The sequence below is a fragment of the Micropterus salmoides genome, unplaced genomic scaffold (assembly GCF_014851395.1).
Source record: "Micropterus salmoides isolate LMB-PRFRI ecotype aquatic unplaced genomic scaffold, ASM1485139v1 Ms_hic_scaffold_15, whole genome shotgun sequence".
NCBI classification, from domain to species: Eukaryota; Metazoa; Chordata; class Actinopteri; order Centrarchiformes; family Centrarchidae; genus Micropterus; species Micropterus salmoides.
The window spans coordinates 33,768,056-33,784,495 of NW_024040596.1; the positions used below are offsets into that span (position 1 = coordinate 33,768,056).

The 16,440-nt window shown below is 41.4% G+C and overlaps 1 protein-coding gene across 1 annotated transcript; it reads right to left on the reverse strand.

Annotated features, from left to right (window-relative positions):
• Positions 1–39: 39 nt before the first annotated feature.
• Positions 40–16,373, reverse strand: LOC119903522. Its single transcript, XM_038719762.1, has 8 exons — positions 16,290–16,373; positions 15,608–15,700; positions 13,280–13,409; positions 12,638–12,810; positions 12,054–12,202; positions 10,825–10,978; positions 8,227–8,342; positions 40–1,883 (listed from the first exon to the last, which is right to left on the reverse strand). Exons 2-8 carry the CDS (start codon positions 15,654–15,656, stop codon positions 1,131–1,133), a joined length of 1,524 nt encoding a protein of 507 aa, XP_038575690.1. The 5' UTR covers positions 15,657–15,700; positions 16,290–16,373; the 3' UTR covers positions 40–1,130.
• Positions 16,374–16,440: the final 67 nt, after the last annotated feature.

A 16,440-nucleotide genomic window follows, 5' to 3' on the forward strand; every position in this document is an offset into this window, starting at 1 on the left:
ACAAGACTTGCTGTTTTTACTGCAATAATACAAAAAGCATGACTTGATCAAGAATTCTAACTTTATTAATTGGTGAACAGAGTGACATGAGGTCTTACAATAGTCTGACAGTATATAAATGGCAAGATTTTACAGTGAGTATAAAAATAGAAAAATGTCACAATCACACAATATCACAATCACAATAAAGTTGGTTGCTTACTGTAAATTGCAATAATACTTTTATTACAGGATAAACAGGATTACCAGGTAACAGCTGAGGGTTTCTACAGAAATGCATGAAGAAGAACTAATTCACTGCTTGGTCGCGATGTTTAACAACAATGACCTTGTGCTGAAATGTGTGACAGTTACCAAATAAAAAACTGTAAATATGTGGTAGGTGATAATTTTTACCATCTCACTAAAACAACAAGGACTGCGACTTAGAGAACGGTGAAAAATGCCTGCCACAACTGTCTGCAAGCAGCAAGTCCTCATATCTGAGAAATTTTAAGCAGCAAATATTTGGCCTTTTTGCTTAGAAAACAACTTCAGAGTTAATTAATTAGAAAATTATTTCATCACATACATAACGCATTTTTAAAAACACTACAGTACTCATGTGGACCACATTGGCAAAAACTATTTTTCTTATGCTATTTTCACAAATTCAGTTTTCAGTGCATGTCGAAGGTAATGGCAAAGTATGTAGAGAGGAAAATAATGGGCCTCATGGAAGACCAGAGAGCAGTGTATTTTTATCCTGAGCCTCTATTAGAATCATTAAGGCCTGCTCTGCTCTGTTTATGGGTGAGCTGAATGAAAAGAACACCCAAGAGTAAAAGTGACAATCTCTCCCTGTGGAAATTAACGTGGTGGGATGGCTTCGATGGGACAGGGCCGTCACAGAGAGACCAGACAAGACAAGATTAGTCTGCAGAGCAGCCAATGACAGCTGTGTAGAGCAGGATGTTCTCCTGAGGCAGCTGTGGGAGGGACAGAACACTGACCTGTAGCATATAAGCTGCCAACAGGGCAATAAGATCAAAATAATAATTAAAGAAATAGAATTAAAATCTTAACCCAGTTGTAAATCCCCATTAGCTGGATTACTGAAAGAAGGCTTTTTTATATATCTTTTGATTATCTTAACTCATAGACTTGGATAATGAGTTCTGTAAGACATCTGTACACGGACGCCCCATATATCCAGAGTGCTCTTCCTCCTCCTCTTCCTCTTCACTGACAGAGCAGGAAACCGTTTCTATGGGAACTTCCTCTGTGTCCCACATTTGTGAGGGCAGGACTGGAGTGGAGTTGTAAATCACCTCACAAACGGAGGAAGCAGAGGAAGACTCTGGCTCCACCTCTGCCATGTCAAGAAGGGCTTTCTCTTCCACCTCCTCTTCATGCCTGCCGAAGGTTAATGTGAGGAGGTTTACCTCCTCATCCTCATTTGGCTCAGTTCTTTCTACAGTATAACTGTCTGTGTCTGCAGGAGGACAGGGGGCTGAGGGGGGGTGTGGGCTCAGACCAGCATTGGAATGTGTCTCTGTTAAAGTCAGGGGTTCAGGCTGGGGATTGAAGAAGTCTGATGTCTGGCTTGTGTGGAAGCTTGGCGGCGGTTCAAGCTCAGAAGTTAAATGGTCTGACAGAGTTGATGAAGATGAAGAGGAAGAGGAAGAAGAGAGAAGGTTAATGCCCACTCGCAGTTTATAATCTCCTCCTCTGCTCCCACCTGGGGTCTCCGTCACACTCTCACCATCACTCTGGTCTGATAGCGTCTCGTGGCTCCTCTTTTCACCTGAAGAGGGCGCTTTTGCTTTAAGATTCAGGAGAGAGGACAGGGACGTGCTGCGGTATGCTACCACCAGAACTTCTTCTATGTGATGGACGGAAGTCTGAGACAGACAGACAGACAGACAGAGAGAGAGAGAGAGATTAAAACCGAACATATTTTTTCCATCCTCTAACTGAAACCTTCAGAAAATAACAATGAATCCATCGGTCAGCACACAAACAATCAGTGACTAGTTTTCACATGTGATTAATTGTCCAAGTCCTTTTTGTGACTGAACACCTGGTTACAGCTCCTCACGTGTGAGCTGTTGCTTCTTTTCTCTATTTTATACTGAACTGAATACCTTCGGGGTTTGTTGCTATTGTGAGCAGTTTAAGGATCCTTCTCTAGTAACCTGATGTGCATTTATGACTAATTTATTAATTTTTGACTTTGTGACTAATTTATGGAAACTGAAAGGCTACAGCTGACCACTAGTTTTATTATTAAATTCTTACTGAGGTCATAGTTAGTGTTGTACCTGTACAAAGTTAAAGGTGTGTTTTCTCCTCCATATTTACATACACAAAGGGGTGTGGGGGGGTTACAGCACTCCTCACTATAATGTAGCCCATCACAAACCCATCACAGCGTATGACCAATACTCAAACATAACAACTAAATTAAAGCTCAATGACAGAGTCAACAGAGTCTGAACTATGAAGGCATCATGAAAGCACACGTTACAGCAGAACAGTTGAATTGGATTGTACAGGTGCACTTAAGAAAAGGGCCAGTGGGTGTAGTTGCAGACCCCTTTACATTCACATACATTTTGGTCAGTGTTTCATTGGAGAAACAGCGGAATAACTGATGAACTCCTGATCCGCCATACTGTAAAGAAAGGAGCAAACATCAATGTTGGGATGGGACTCCAAAAATTCGGGACAGTCCTGAATTACGAGCAGTTGTCCCGACTCCTGTCTGGTTTGTCCTGAAAATTAGACCTAACATGAGTTTTGATTATAGCCTAATTAATCATTAAATACTGATCGCTGTGTAGTTCTCTTGCTCCAGCCGGGGTTGCAGGTTATCTGTAGCCTACATTGTGTCAACAGTGTTGTTACAGCCATAAAGTAACACGTTGTTTTCTTGTGGTTTTGGAATTTACAGTCACGAGGACAGGGAAAGTGTAGCTTCAGGCAGCCATGGCGGAGAGATCTGTCACGCGCGTTGCACAGCACTGATGAAATGAATAAAATAAAATAAAAATTAGGGAAAAGATCATGATTTACCCGCTGTTACATATCCACAGTTGTTGTGTTTTTCCTAATGACAGACAGGTGACTTCATGAACATATATAATTAATCTTAGCGTGTTTTGATTTTCACATGTGTTAATGTCAATTGAACATGAAGTTGATGCTTCGTCTGCACGTTACGCTGTACCTTGAGTTGTTGTTGTACAATGGCCTTAAGCTTGACAGAAGCTGACACTACAGAAACTTAAGTGTCACCCAGGGAATGAAAGTAGCACCCGCAGGTAACGTGGTGGTGGGTGAAATCGGCGGGCCACCTGCCGCTTTGACGGACAGCAAAAATGCACAACAGAACGACACGTGTAGTGAGGTAAGTGCATTGTGGCGATCGGCGCCTGCGTCACACACACAGCCACCAGTCAGCTCAGGGAATATCTGTGAAACGGCGTTTGCAACCAAAACGCGTAACAGAGGTCCAGTCTGTCCCGAGTTACAGTCTGGTTACAGCCAGTGCGCTGCTGACCAGCATCGGATGCTGAGGGGGAACTCCGGTGTTGTCTGAGAATTACTAAGCTCGTCTATTTAACAAGAGAGGCGACACTTGGTTTTATTTTCGTTGGCCAACGTTTGAATTGAACCTCAAACTGAGTATTTTTTTGTTTGCTTACTGGGATACAGAAAGATGGACTCCTGGGAGATTTGAACTGAGATAAGGTAGCATTAATTAGTGGTTGAACTGTGAGTTTTGTATCGAGCGCTTACTGTCACACACTGTGGTGAACTGTGTTTTTCTTGTGGTCTGTATAGGTAGACTGACCTGATGATATTATATCATTTCATGTCATGACGTGACTCAAATTATCTTATCTCATATTATTATAATCTGATACTTCTTCTCCACCATTGCTCATAATAATTCTACTTAATTCATCATAACACAAGGAAGAACAGTGTAGTTCTATCTATCCAATATTGTGTTGGTCACACTATACACTGATTTACTGCTTGTCCATTTTGACTAACACAGAAGGTAAAGAGCTTAAAAATTAATCGCATATTAAATTGCAATATTGATTTTAAAAAATCGCAATTACATTTTCCAAAATCGTTCAGCCCTAATTGACTCTGAATGTACCGGTAGCCCTTCCTGCTGTCTCTGTCCCCCCTGCTCAGAGACACCTCAGCTCTGTTTGGACTGTGCCTCTGCTTAAAGTCTGTGCAGAGGAGTCAAAGTTCACGTTTGTGGCCTTCTGCCTGATCACAAGTGTTTTCAGTTCAGTCTTCCACCTCGGTGTTTTGTCGATCTATGCTGCCTTGCTGAAAAATGCTACCATAGCGCAAATCGATAGACTCAACTCTACTCGGCCCTGCTCTGTTTTCCATTGCAGATAGTACCCAGAGATAGTACGTAGCTTGTCGTCATAGCGACGCCACACACCAGCGATCCACACAGCTTTCTCTTTTTTAAGTTAAAACGTTCAGAATGTAAAGACAGATAAGCGGTATGAAAACCTTCCAGCTGTGTTTTCTGACGGCGGGAGCAGAGGGCTCTGTGAGCGGGCGGCTGGCCGGCCTCACACGCTCCTCCCGCGGGTCACAGCAGGCTTCCCCTGCAGCAAACTGTAAAATATAAACCTTTCTGTTGCTGGCCTCTGTCTGGTGCAGCAATGATGATGCAGTGAATAGTGAATATTCTCTCTGACCAATCAGCAGTCTGTCGTGTTTTCACGTTCAACGAGCTGTTTTCAAGCGTTTCAGAGCAGAGCTTTCTGTGGGAGATGGGAACTCCCTTTGGGCTGGACTTTGGGCTTTTTCACTTTGCAAATCTGTTACATGCACAAAAAAGAGAAATAACTCAATAAAAGGAGAGGGGAAAAGCCAAAAAGCAGAATACCACCTCTTTAAAATCTTATTTGACTGTAAGGTTCCACGCAGTGCACTGATTCACGGTTAGTGCACCACACAGAAAATTCAGGTTTAGCCTAAGGACAGGTGAGTAGGTCGTTGTCTAGTAACACTTCAAATGAAAAATGCACCACACTGCTTTTCCTTTTAAATTGTAGGCTTCAACAAAATGGCAGTGGGGATAGCATCTTTTGAACAAATCATTACCACTTGATTGTTCAGTTATTTATTTGTCACAAAGTAACAGCTGACCGAGCAGGGATTCCATGTCTAGTTCAAAAACTCTTCAGCAGCTGTCATCAAAGCCTGACTTCAACGCATCAATTGCTCGCGTGTATGTGTGTGACATTTAACAAAAATGAAGCTGTACATGAACATGTCTCCCACCACTGGAAATTCTGCTGAATCACATTAAAGGAAGTGAGAGCTGGGTGCGCAACAGTGTTCTGGAAAAGAAGCTGCTGTTGGTGAGCAACCAGTAGCCTCAAGTCACTTTCAATATTCACATTTCATTTATTGGCCACATCCAAGTCTTGTGTGAAGGGAAACCCCCTCTATATCTTGCTGGCAGTCTGGCTGACTGAAGCCAATTAATAATGGAACATGAAACCACGCTTTATTTTATAAAAAAAGCATGTTCAAATCCCCCTCGCATGAGCCAAACACCACAAATAATAAAAGGTTAACTGTAACTGACGCCCACAGCCCCAACAGCTCTTCTATCCCAGCACGCTGCAATCACACAAAGCCAATGGCTGATATGAATGGAAAGTTTCCAAAGATACTGGTGACTACCAACTGAATAATGGTCTCACTTTACAAAGTGTCACCCCCCCTTTCTTTTTCAGGTTCATTTGTTCAGTGGCACAGCCATTCAGTATTTCATCTTAACACGGCAGACCCATTTAAAAATACTGTGGCAGTACAGCAGCATAATTATTATTAATCACAATCAATTTTATAAATTATCTTTACACACCTCTTTATGAGACCCATGTGATCAGTATCTTGTGTAAAAATAACTTAATCGTAACAAAGTGCTTAGTAACAATACTCACAAACTTGACAATATACAGTAAAAAAAGGGTTAATTTGAGGGTTCTGCGCAGTATCTTAGCTGTTCCTAGGACTGCACTCTTCTGGACAGAGACCTCTGATGTTTTACCTGGAATCTGCTGTAGCCACTCTCCCAGTTTGGGGGTCACAGCCCCCAGTGCTCCGATTACCACTGGCACCCCTCGGCCTCCCACGTTCTGCTACCCAAGGTAAGGGTGCTCTGATCGATTGGTCACTGATTTTAATAGACTGATAATGGCTTTAACTACTTTGATCAGTGGTCTCTACTACTACGGTCAACAGTCTGGGCAGTTTTCAAAGCTAGCTCGCACCTTTTTAGACAGGAAGCGATTGATGCGCCCAGTGAATCATTTACAATGAGAGTTGAGCAGAAATCCAACAAGAGGAGCGATAAGTGAAAATGTCACAGTGGTCATGCTCATCTCACAGACACGCCGCCCACTACCACAGTTTAATTGTCTTGACCCACAGCGCATCAGGCAGAGAGACACTGATCCTTCAGTGAGTTTCTGATGCAAAGAGAGAGGGGTCCTTTAGCAGCTCAGGGGCCACTCAAACAGAGACCTTCTGCTACGTTCGCACCTTCAGTCCAGACCATTTTTATATAAAGTCTATGGTCCAGACCAGACAGAACGTGTTTATGTAGTAAGAGCCACCTTTTTTAAAATTTTATTCAATTGTCAGTGAGCGTTCTGCGTGCCGTTTATGCGCCCTGGGCGCTTCACATTTCACGCCTTGCGTTTTTGAAGGAGTGCTCTGAGCGCACAGAGTTGGAAAAAAATTCTAAAAGCGCTCTACATAATTCGCATTCTAATGAATGGAGAAACGGGTCCTCAGTTGTGCTGACGGAAGTTTACAGTTGCTTGGATTGTCCTCGACTCACCATAAAATAAACCTTAAACCGACCATCATTAAGACAAAGCTACTGACCAGCTGGTGATACTACCAGCAGTGTCTCCTCCTTCTGAGGGTCTCATGTAGCCTACTTACACAGATCTCCGTTTCCCTGTTTGTAGCCTACACTGCTCACCCTCAAACAATGCCATCAGGCGCCCTCTGTTTGTCAATTTTATTAAAGCAGATGTTTTAAGCAACAAAAGACACAGACCTGAGTTGTGATCAAGTTTCTGCTAATATGACCGTGTATTTGTAAAGCCTCGTTTTTATTTCAGTCGATTAACCAAACGACAAATTTTGTGTATTCTAAAAAATAAATAAATTGCCTATTACTCAATTAACATACCAATTTATCCTAAATAAATATCAAAAACATGTCTAATCAATAACTAAATACTTTATTCAATCATCGTGATGAAGCACATTAGAATAATGACAATGGTAGCATAACTTAAAATTAATCAAATAACCACGTCACTGATGACAGATGAATAGAGTCTGCAGACACACAGCAGCAGAACACTGTGGAGTGTTTTTACAAGAGCAGCTAACACTGACAGCCTCAGTTTACAAGCTGTTAGCCAGTCAGAGACAAACCAAAGCTAAAAGTTAACTCACCCTGCGTTCACGATTAGGTCATTTTCATCAATCAAGTTTCCCTCTGCTTTCCCATAAAAACTAAACGGAAAAATACTGAAAAATCTCTGCAGCGCTGTCTACTGAGGTCTGAACAGAACCATGAATTTGGTGCTCCTTGTTAAAAGAGGTAGGCTTTTTCCATCTCGTGGCATGGCATCAACATGGTATTGTCTATTTTTTCATGTCTGTGATGTCTTATCATTTTTTGATCAACTAATGTCTATACCACCACTGGCAGATCAGTCCAACCTTATCAAAGACAAACTCAGTACATCAACAGTCCACCTGCAGTTCATTCCTGTAACTTTACTCAGAAAACATACAGTGTGAACTGCTTGCTGTCACACTACAACAGCCGATTTATTGTACGGAAAATGAACGAATGCATAATGGTCATACATGGGAAACTTGATCATGCTAAACTACCACAAGAGATTGTTTTATTTTATAAGCTCTTTTCCAGATCTAAACCTGGTCCCTTATGTGATTATATAATGTTCAGAAGTTTTAAGTCCACTAATAGTCAATCTTTGATTATCGTTGATTTAAAAACATGCTTATTAAAAGCTGTTAATCACAAATGAGTTAACTATCAACAGCCCAGGTGCCTCTGAGGAACTGCTACCATAAGTACTGCTCGTCTCCACCACCCACTAATTTCAACAATGACTTCTAAGTATTACTTACCAGGACCAGTGGCAGAGGCCTCCCCATTAGACAGATGAAACCGGTACTGATCAGCAGGGCCACAACAACCACAGCAGACATCACCAACAAGCACAACACGGCTGAGATCAGCTGGTCTGCGGAGAAGAGAGGGGTCCACACATAAACCCAGACAAACATTTCTTCATCATCAACATTACTGAACACCACAAGTTAGAGTAGCAGTGGTGACACAATTCTTATTCCACATTACAGGTATTCAGCGAAGAAAACGATTATTTTGAAGCTAAAACTCTCTGTGGGTTGTTGCCTTTTCCAAAAGTGAGAGGTAAAAGAAATGATAGCACGCAAGGCCTGAGAGAAGTCATATCGTCCAGCATGTTACACTGACTTTCTGGTCCAGATGTGTTCATAAACAAGACCAGTAATGCACTGGTTTCTATTGAATCCATGTATGGTTCGTTCTTTCATTATTTCGTTTCAAAACCAAACAAAAAAACCAAGTCGTTTCTTGGTTTTAAAACCAAAACGGAAAAACAGTAAAGAAAAAAAAACAAAACAGACATCTGTTTTGTTTTTCTGTTTTAAACCCATAACTGAAACCTACACGTGCGCCTGTTGTTTGCAACAGCTGTGGTCTGCATTGGGCTATATACAGTCTATGGTAGGGCTTCATCCAACCAGAGAGAATGATCACTGACCGCCCACAGCGCACCGGCTCGCTCCCGTGAACTCCTCTCCCTCGCCCTGTACACTACAGTGTCCCGCTCCCTAACCAATAGATCTAATATGTGTTGTGTTGCCAGTGGAACCGGCGCACTGGACAGTCAGTGGTCGTTCCCCTGGCTGGATGAAGTTTGATGCTCCTGTTTTAGACATAGCCTAATCCATGTGCCTACTGCAGCTGGAGGCTCTCCGCAGTGCCGCCTAACTTTCTAAATTCTTCCATCTCATGAAGAAAATAAAGGTCAGGTGGAAACAGTGTAGAGAAGCTGAACAAAAATTACCGAACCTTTTAATCAGTGTATGATTCGTTAATATACAACTCGCCTAATTAACTAATAACAGTTCATGTTTGCTGTGTACCATTGGATGTACTGACAACTATCACTGAATTAATTTGATACTGAAGAAATCTTAAAAAACGGAGGATTATAACTTTTGAGGTGTTGCTAGTGAGTTACAAACTGAACGGTGAGCCTCCTGTTTTTCAAACTAAAAACCCACCTATGTTGATGTTTAAGCTCATCTTAATTACATTTAATCAGGCACCGTCCTCGCCCAAATGTATCTGCTGCAGGTTTATCAAGTGTAACACACAAAGCTACACTAATCGGACTCATTAAATATTAAAATCAATATTTTTCTTTTATGGGTTTAAAACAGAAAAACAAAACAGATGTCTTGTTTTTCATTTTAAAACAGAAAAACCAAAACACGACTTGTTTTTTGGTTTTGAAACGAATTAATGAAAGAATGAACCACACAGATTCTATTGGTGCTGACAAATTGTTTTTTCATCATCATCGTGATATGAACATGCGCGAATAACACAAAAGTGCCTGAAACTCGATGAATAAGTAACTAATGTTCTTTAGGAATGGCACTGAAACACAATTTCAAACTGGCCCAGTGGCTAAAGACCCCCTGACTGGCTGATGTCTGAGTTCTTCATTCTTTCTAAACATCACTCGGTATTTTGATGTTAGGAATATATTATATAAGCATACTAAAGGACAGCACCCAGCCAGCCACAGCCTGTTCATCCTGCTGCCTTCTGGGAAGAGAGATAGAAGTTTCTGCTGCCGCACCACCAGACTGCAGAGCAGCTTTTAACCCCCCAAGCTATCAGACTCTTAAACTCTAATTCATCCTCAGCACTGCTCCAGTGATAATAGTTTATTTCTGTTTAGCATTTTTATAATTGCTTCTGTATTGATCTATATTGTCTGCTATGTAGCAGAAGGGAGTTAGAAAACTTAATTTCACGCTATAACCTGTTGTATTGTGACAAACTAAATCTACCTACCTATTTTAAATATTCAGTTCTAATCCTGTTCTGTAATATGCACACTTCATTATCTGTTCATTTATTTCAAGTCATATTGTCATAGCAATATTTAACAATGTTGCACATGTCAGATTTTCCTCATTTTGTGCAGGCCTAGTTTACATATCCATCAGTCATACTGAGACTGTGATTTACTTGTGTGGACATGTGAGTAATTCATTCACAATCAGATCAAAAACTCGGTTTGACACTAAATATTAAGGGAAACAAATGAGTGTTTTTTGAGGGTTCTGTCTGATAGCAGTATTGGGCCCATTGTTAGAGTCAAAATATGATAAATACATCAATAAAACAACAACAACAAAAATAGACTCAGATTTTTTAAATGAAAATGAAATATGAAGACAATAGAAGACATCATGTCTTCTAAATACAATGGAATGGTCCAAAATGATGAATTTTTTTTTCCATTACACAAACCTAGGGAAAACGCTACTCCGACACACGAGTACAGGCCGGCGTTAAGCCATGCTTGTGGACATTCAGGACTTGGTATTAGTACTATTATTAGATAGATCTGAATACTTGTAGCTTGTAGTGAGCTGTACCTGCAGTAAAGATGGCAGGGGTGACAGCACACACGCCTTGGCTGTAGTTAGACACCCTGGGCTCCAGGCTGTCTGAGAAGCAGACTGCAACGCAGTACTGTCTGCCACGGGCCAGATCCGTCACATTCTTTGTTCCCAGATTTGTGTCCATAAACTGCACACAGAGAGACCACAGACAGCTGTTAGATAAGCACAAGAGTCAGAGAACAGCACGACAAACACAGCATTACTCCCATCAGTGAAACCAAGGAAGCTGTGTTTACACTGTTGAGATCATGTATGCAATTTAGTATTCACGTGACGTCACATATCAAAGGAAAGGCTCCCCTGAAGGGCAAAAAAGAGGTTATTTTCCGCTGCCTGCCAACCAATAAGCAAGCGTCACACTGTTACTTTGCTGGAAATGCTTGATGGTTGTTGTGCTTTCAGGTGCACTAATTGATTCCCCACAAGGTAAAAGTAAACATTACCGCAGTCGAGCGGCGGCAGGGACCTGTCAGTTTGTAACGGTAGAAATGCGGCAGCGGATGCTGTAACGTTATATGGATCAGATATGCCCAACACTTGCAGTCTTTCTTCTTCTTAAGTTGAAAGGGCCAAATAAAATTTGACTGCTTTTGCGGCGTCTCTGCGGGGGAGTCGCGGTGTGAGCCGCTATGTTGGTCTGTTGTTTTGCCCTCCAGGTCACCGCGCATGTCACGTGACTGAAAACTAACTAATCATGTTATATCAGTTCTATACCAATTAACCTTTAATCCATTAACTAATCTTTACATGTCACACTTCCATCGTTCAAACGCATTTTATCTGACAATGCGCGAACACCACATATAAACACTGTATATATATATATATATATATATATATATATTAAAAAAAACACTGTTTATATAAATGAATTACCCAATTTAGATTTGGTTATAGCAGTCCCGGCTACCTACATAGCCCCACAGCTCACACGTGACATTTCTTAAACTCAACACAACTTACAGTTAAGAAATTTGGGGGCACTTTATTTAGACTGGTAATTTTCTTATTATGAGATCAGCCTTTGGTGTTAAGCCTTAAAACTCATGGACGTGTTACTAAAACCTGACATAATAGAGGACATCTTCTCACCTGTAGAAACACAGCCACATCTACACAGCATGCTCACTTAAATGTATGAATCATGAGGGCACAAGTGGATCAAACTCATGTATAAAACTGTGCCACTCTATGTACAGTACCTGGGCTTTGTCCCCACTGTGGCTCGTGATCTTGAGTTTGTACTGCAGAGCCTCATAGCTCTTCCTAAGGTGTTCCAAGGGAGGCTGGAGGTCCACACAGAGGCCGCTGCCACAGGGAGTCACAGTCAGCAGCGGCAGGTCCAGCTGAGCTGAAGGTAGACATGGGGACAACTTCCATCACATGACAGAGGAAGTGCTGTAGTTACCTACAGGGATGACTATGAAACTATGAATCACAAGCTCTTGTTACTGTAACAAAGTCATTTTTGTGTACTTGTTCCCAAAATTAGTTTAGTTTTATCGAGTATATTTTATTTCAATGTATTGTACTTTGCTACATTCAAGTTGCATCCATTACAGAGTAAAAACAACGTCCTGATAAACCTTGTCAGAATGAAGCAGAGGAGAACCAGCAGGAGGGCAGTGCTCCATGTCCAGAGAGGGGTCAGTAAGCACTAGGCTGACTCAGGAGTTCCATGTTCTAAATGGAAACGTGCACTTACTGTTTAGTAAGAGAAGAAGTAGCTCTCCATTCTATGTCCCCTTTACTCAACATCTTCTCATTATAATACAGTGCCACTTACTGTCTCTGATGGGTTTAAATCGTCTCTGGACTGCTTTTGAAGCCTGCGAGTCCAGCAGTGCTGTAACATTGATGATGTAGACCTGTTCTGGTTTGGAGCAGGCCTCTGTAAGGTTGCAAACCAGAGGGTGCTGGACACGCTCACACCCAGACACAGGTACATAGGAAGTTCCCCTTCAGGACCAGAGCAGGGAAAGAAGCAGACTTTAGGGGGTCAAAAAAACCAACAAGTCCTGATTTTCAAGTTAAAGGCTGACTGCAGCAGTAGGCTTCAGGTGTTTTTTACTGAGAAGCCACCACTGGCTTCACAGTAAAATGCAGTTATTATGAAACCCTTGCAGAACGTGGTGAAGAATCAGATGTAGCTTTACACTTTCTGCTGTGAACAGAGCAGAACACAAAGCGCCATTTAATGTGGATCTCACGTTATGCGATACCTGATGAGCTTAATATTGTCTATGTCAAGCACGACATGGTGCTTCATGCATTAAACATTAGAACCTGCTTGGAGCACTAGATGGATAGAAAGACTTGCAACAACTTGATACACTTGTCTGTGACATCTCTGGGTGTGTGTGTCTGTACAAACATTTGCAAGGACGCTGTTAGTACAGTTATGGGCACAAACACAGATGAAACCCACCTTTCTGTGTTAACTGAGACATGGTAGTAGACTCCTGGGGGGGTCCCTGGTCCAGGCTCCCATTTCAGCATATGACTGAAATGGACTGATGTCAGATCCAGGTTGACAGGCTGGGGGAGTTCACTCACAGCTGGAATCCAAATGAAGAGAACAGAACATGGATATGTACTGTATGTATGGTACATTTCTATTCAGTCAGACTGGTTTTTGTGTTTGCCTGGGGGCAAAAGCATGAGTTAGATGGCTTGGCTACAGACACCACTGCAGAAGCCTGTCAGTGAGGTGCTGCGGAACGATGTTAGCGCTCCCCCTTGTGAGTTTTGCAAAGGTGGATAAAATGTTAGCCATCATATTTTCTAAATGTTTCACGTTTCTCCTAAATGACAGCTTATCTAATCTAACACCATTACTGGCTACTGTTGAATATATATTGTCGTACTAGTGCTGGTAAATTAACCTCAATTAAACATCTGGTTTCTTCAACTTTCACTCAGGAGTAAAAATCAGAAACTTGAAAGAAATAGTGATTTGTCATTTATCGCAATAATTACCGATATTGAATGATGAGAAATTTTTTATGGTGATAACATTTTTGCCCAGTCCTGTGTTATACTGTGTAGACAATAATGAATGACAAACTGCACCCCGCTCTCCCTTAAACACCAGTCACACCTATCAGGAAATCTACAATGTATGTTTCTATTTCATTTATTAATAAAGCTTCCATCTAAAACAACTGGTTACTGGCTGAGATACTATATAAGATTGTAGTCTGAAGGAATAATGGAATTATACATGACTCTTCTTTGTTTTGATATCGCTCGACCACTATTAATAAGAATTTTAAGTACTTCTTCTTTCGTGCTAAGCCATACTGTGTTATCCACAGATATGCCACTATTAAAGGGGAACCTGACAGTCTGCAGACGAAGCATCAACTTCACACGTTACGCTGTACCTTGAGTTGTTGTTGTACAATGGCCTTAAGCTTGACAGAAGCTGACACTACAGAAACTTAAGTGTCACCCAGGGAATGAAAGTAGCACCCGCGGGTAACGTGGTGGTGGGTGAAATCGGCGGGCCACCTGCCGCTTTGACGGACAGCAAAAATGCACAACAGAACGACACGTGTAGTGAGGTAAGTGTATTGTGGCGATCGCCCCTGCGTCACACACACAGCCACCAGTCAGCTCAGGGAATATCTGTGAAACGGCGTTTGCAACCAAAACGCGTAACAGAGGTCCAGTCTGTCCCGAGTTACAGTCTGGTTACAGCCAGTGCGCTGCTGACCAGCATCGGATGCTGAGGGGGAACTCTGGTGTTGTCTGAGAATTACTAAGCTCGTCTATTTAACAAGAGAGGCGACACTTGGTTTTATTTTCGTTGGCCAACGTTTGAATTGAACCTCAAACTGAGTATTTTTTTGTTTGCTTACTGGGATACAGAAAGATGGACTCCTGGGAGATTTGAACTGAGATAAGGTAGCATTAATTAGTGGTTGAACTGTGAGTTTTGTATCGAGCGCTTACTGTCACACACTGTGGTGAACTGTGTTTTTCTTGTGGTCTGTATAGGTAGACTGACCTGATGATATTATATCATTTCATGTCATGACGTGACTCAAATTATCTTATCTCATATTATTATAATCTGATACTTCTTCTCCACCATTGCTCATAATAATTCTACTTAATTCATCATAACACAAGGAAGAACAGTGTAGTTCTATCTATCCAATATTGTGTTGGTCACACTATACACTGATTTACTGCTTGTCCATTTTGACTAACACAGAAGGTAAAGAGCTTAAAAATTAATCGCATATTAAATTGCAATATTGATTTTAAAAAAATCGCAATTACATTTTCCAAAATCGTTCAGCCGTACTCCAGAAGAATCTGCGCTAAATCTGATAAATGCAAGAGACATCACTTGAGTTAGAGTAGGCTGGAGCTCAAAAGAATCAGATCCCTGTAGCCTGCTCCTCATCTCTGCTTGAGGCTGGAGGCTCCAGGGTACCTTGGCCCCTATGTAGCATGACACTGGAATCTCCAAAATGTTTTGATTCTCAAAATAGGTCTTCAGCACAACATTTAGACTTTGTTTAATTAAATACTTTTTAGAAGCGTCATTCAGCAAGAATGAGAAATGACATATTTAAAGGTTGTGGTTCATATTGTGCGTGCTTTTCAGTGAGCGAATACTGATGTGTCTCTGTTTTACGTATTTTAATCACTCTGATGCTACCTGTTATAATGTCAACTGACTGTCAGCTTAAATCTTTGCAATAAGACTCATATCATCACCTGACACTCTAACGTTACTCACCTGGCAGGACCTGAAGCAGCCATGTGAGCATCCAGATGAGAGCAGTCATGGTAGCCACACCATCTCTGCTGCACCACCATCAGCTTTCACTTTCTGCCATGACAAATCTGCAGTTACTGACTGCGACCTTTACTCTCACATATGTCGAGTGCTTCAATTTATGCTCCGTTTATTATACTAGCGTTGAACAAAAGGTGCCAAGTCAGTGATGAATGTCACAGAACTTCACTCATGTCTGACAGCTATGTATAATGTAACTGTTTGAAAAGCTTCGTCACGACTTGTAACCGAACACTTAGCTTACATTAAAGTTGAGGTAATACCAGTTACCTTTTATATTGTAACTCTAAATTTGCTAATTATCCTTACTTTGCCTCTGTACCGACTTGGTTAGCTTATAACAACGTTACATCCACTAGAAGACACTTCCAAAACAAAAATTTAACGCTGAAGACAGATAACACGCTCTAACGTTACTCTGCCCAGAAACGTTAACTTAACGTTAGTTGTTTTTCTCAGGACGCCCACTCGCCGCAAATGTCAACGTTATCTAGTTAGCTAGCTAACTCACTAGCACTGACTTTGTCAACATGTAAACTACCAAACTAACTTTAAGCTTTTATTAAGTCAAAAGCTACATACTGTTGAATACATCTAGTAGTATATTTGATATCAGAGCTACCTGTCCTCAGAAGCGTTTCCATGTTCCTCAACTCATTTCCGATAATCACAGGAAGACACTGCGGCTGCTCCTGGTGCCTTTACGTAACTCTAGTGATGTTGTATTCGCATTTTACACCACAATGTGGCTTTTGGCACAATGCCTGCACACT

Coding starts and splice junctions, on each gene's coding strand:
- LOC119903522 (XM_038719762.1), bottom strand. CDS start 15,656: ATGACTGCTCTCATCTGGATGCTCACATGGCTGCTTCAGGTCCTGCCA. Junction 13,410..15,607: donor GCTGCTTCAGGTCCTGCCAG/GTGAGTAACGTT, acceptor TTTGGATTCCAG/CTGTGAGTGAACTCCCCCAG. Junction 10,979..12,053: donor ACAGTGGGGACAAAGCCCAG/GTACTGTACATA, acceptor CTCTGTGTGCAG/TTTATGGACACAAATCTGGG.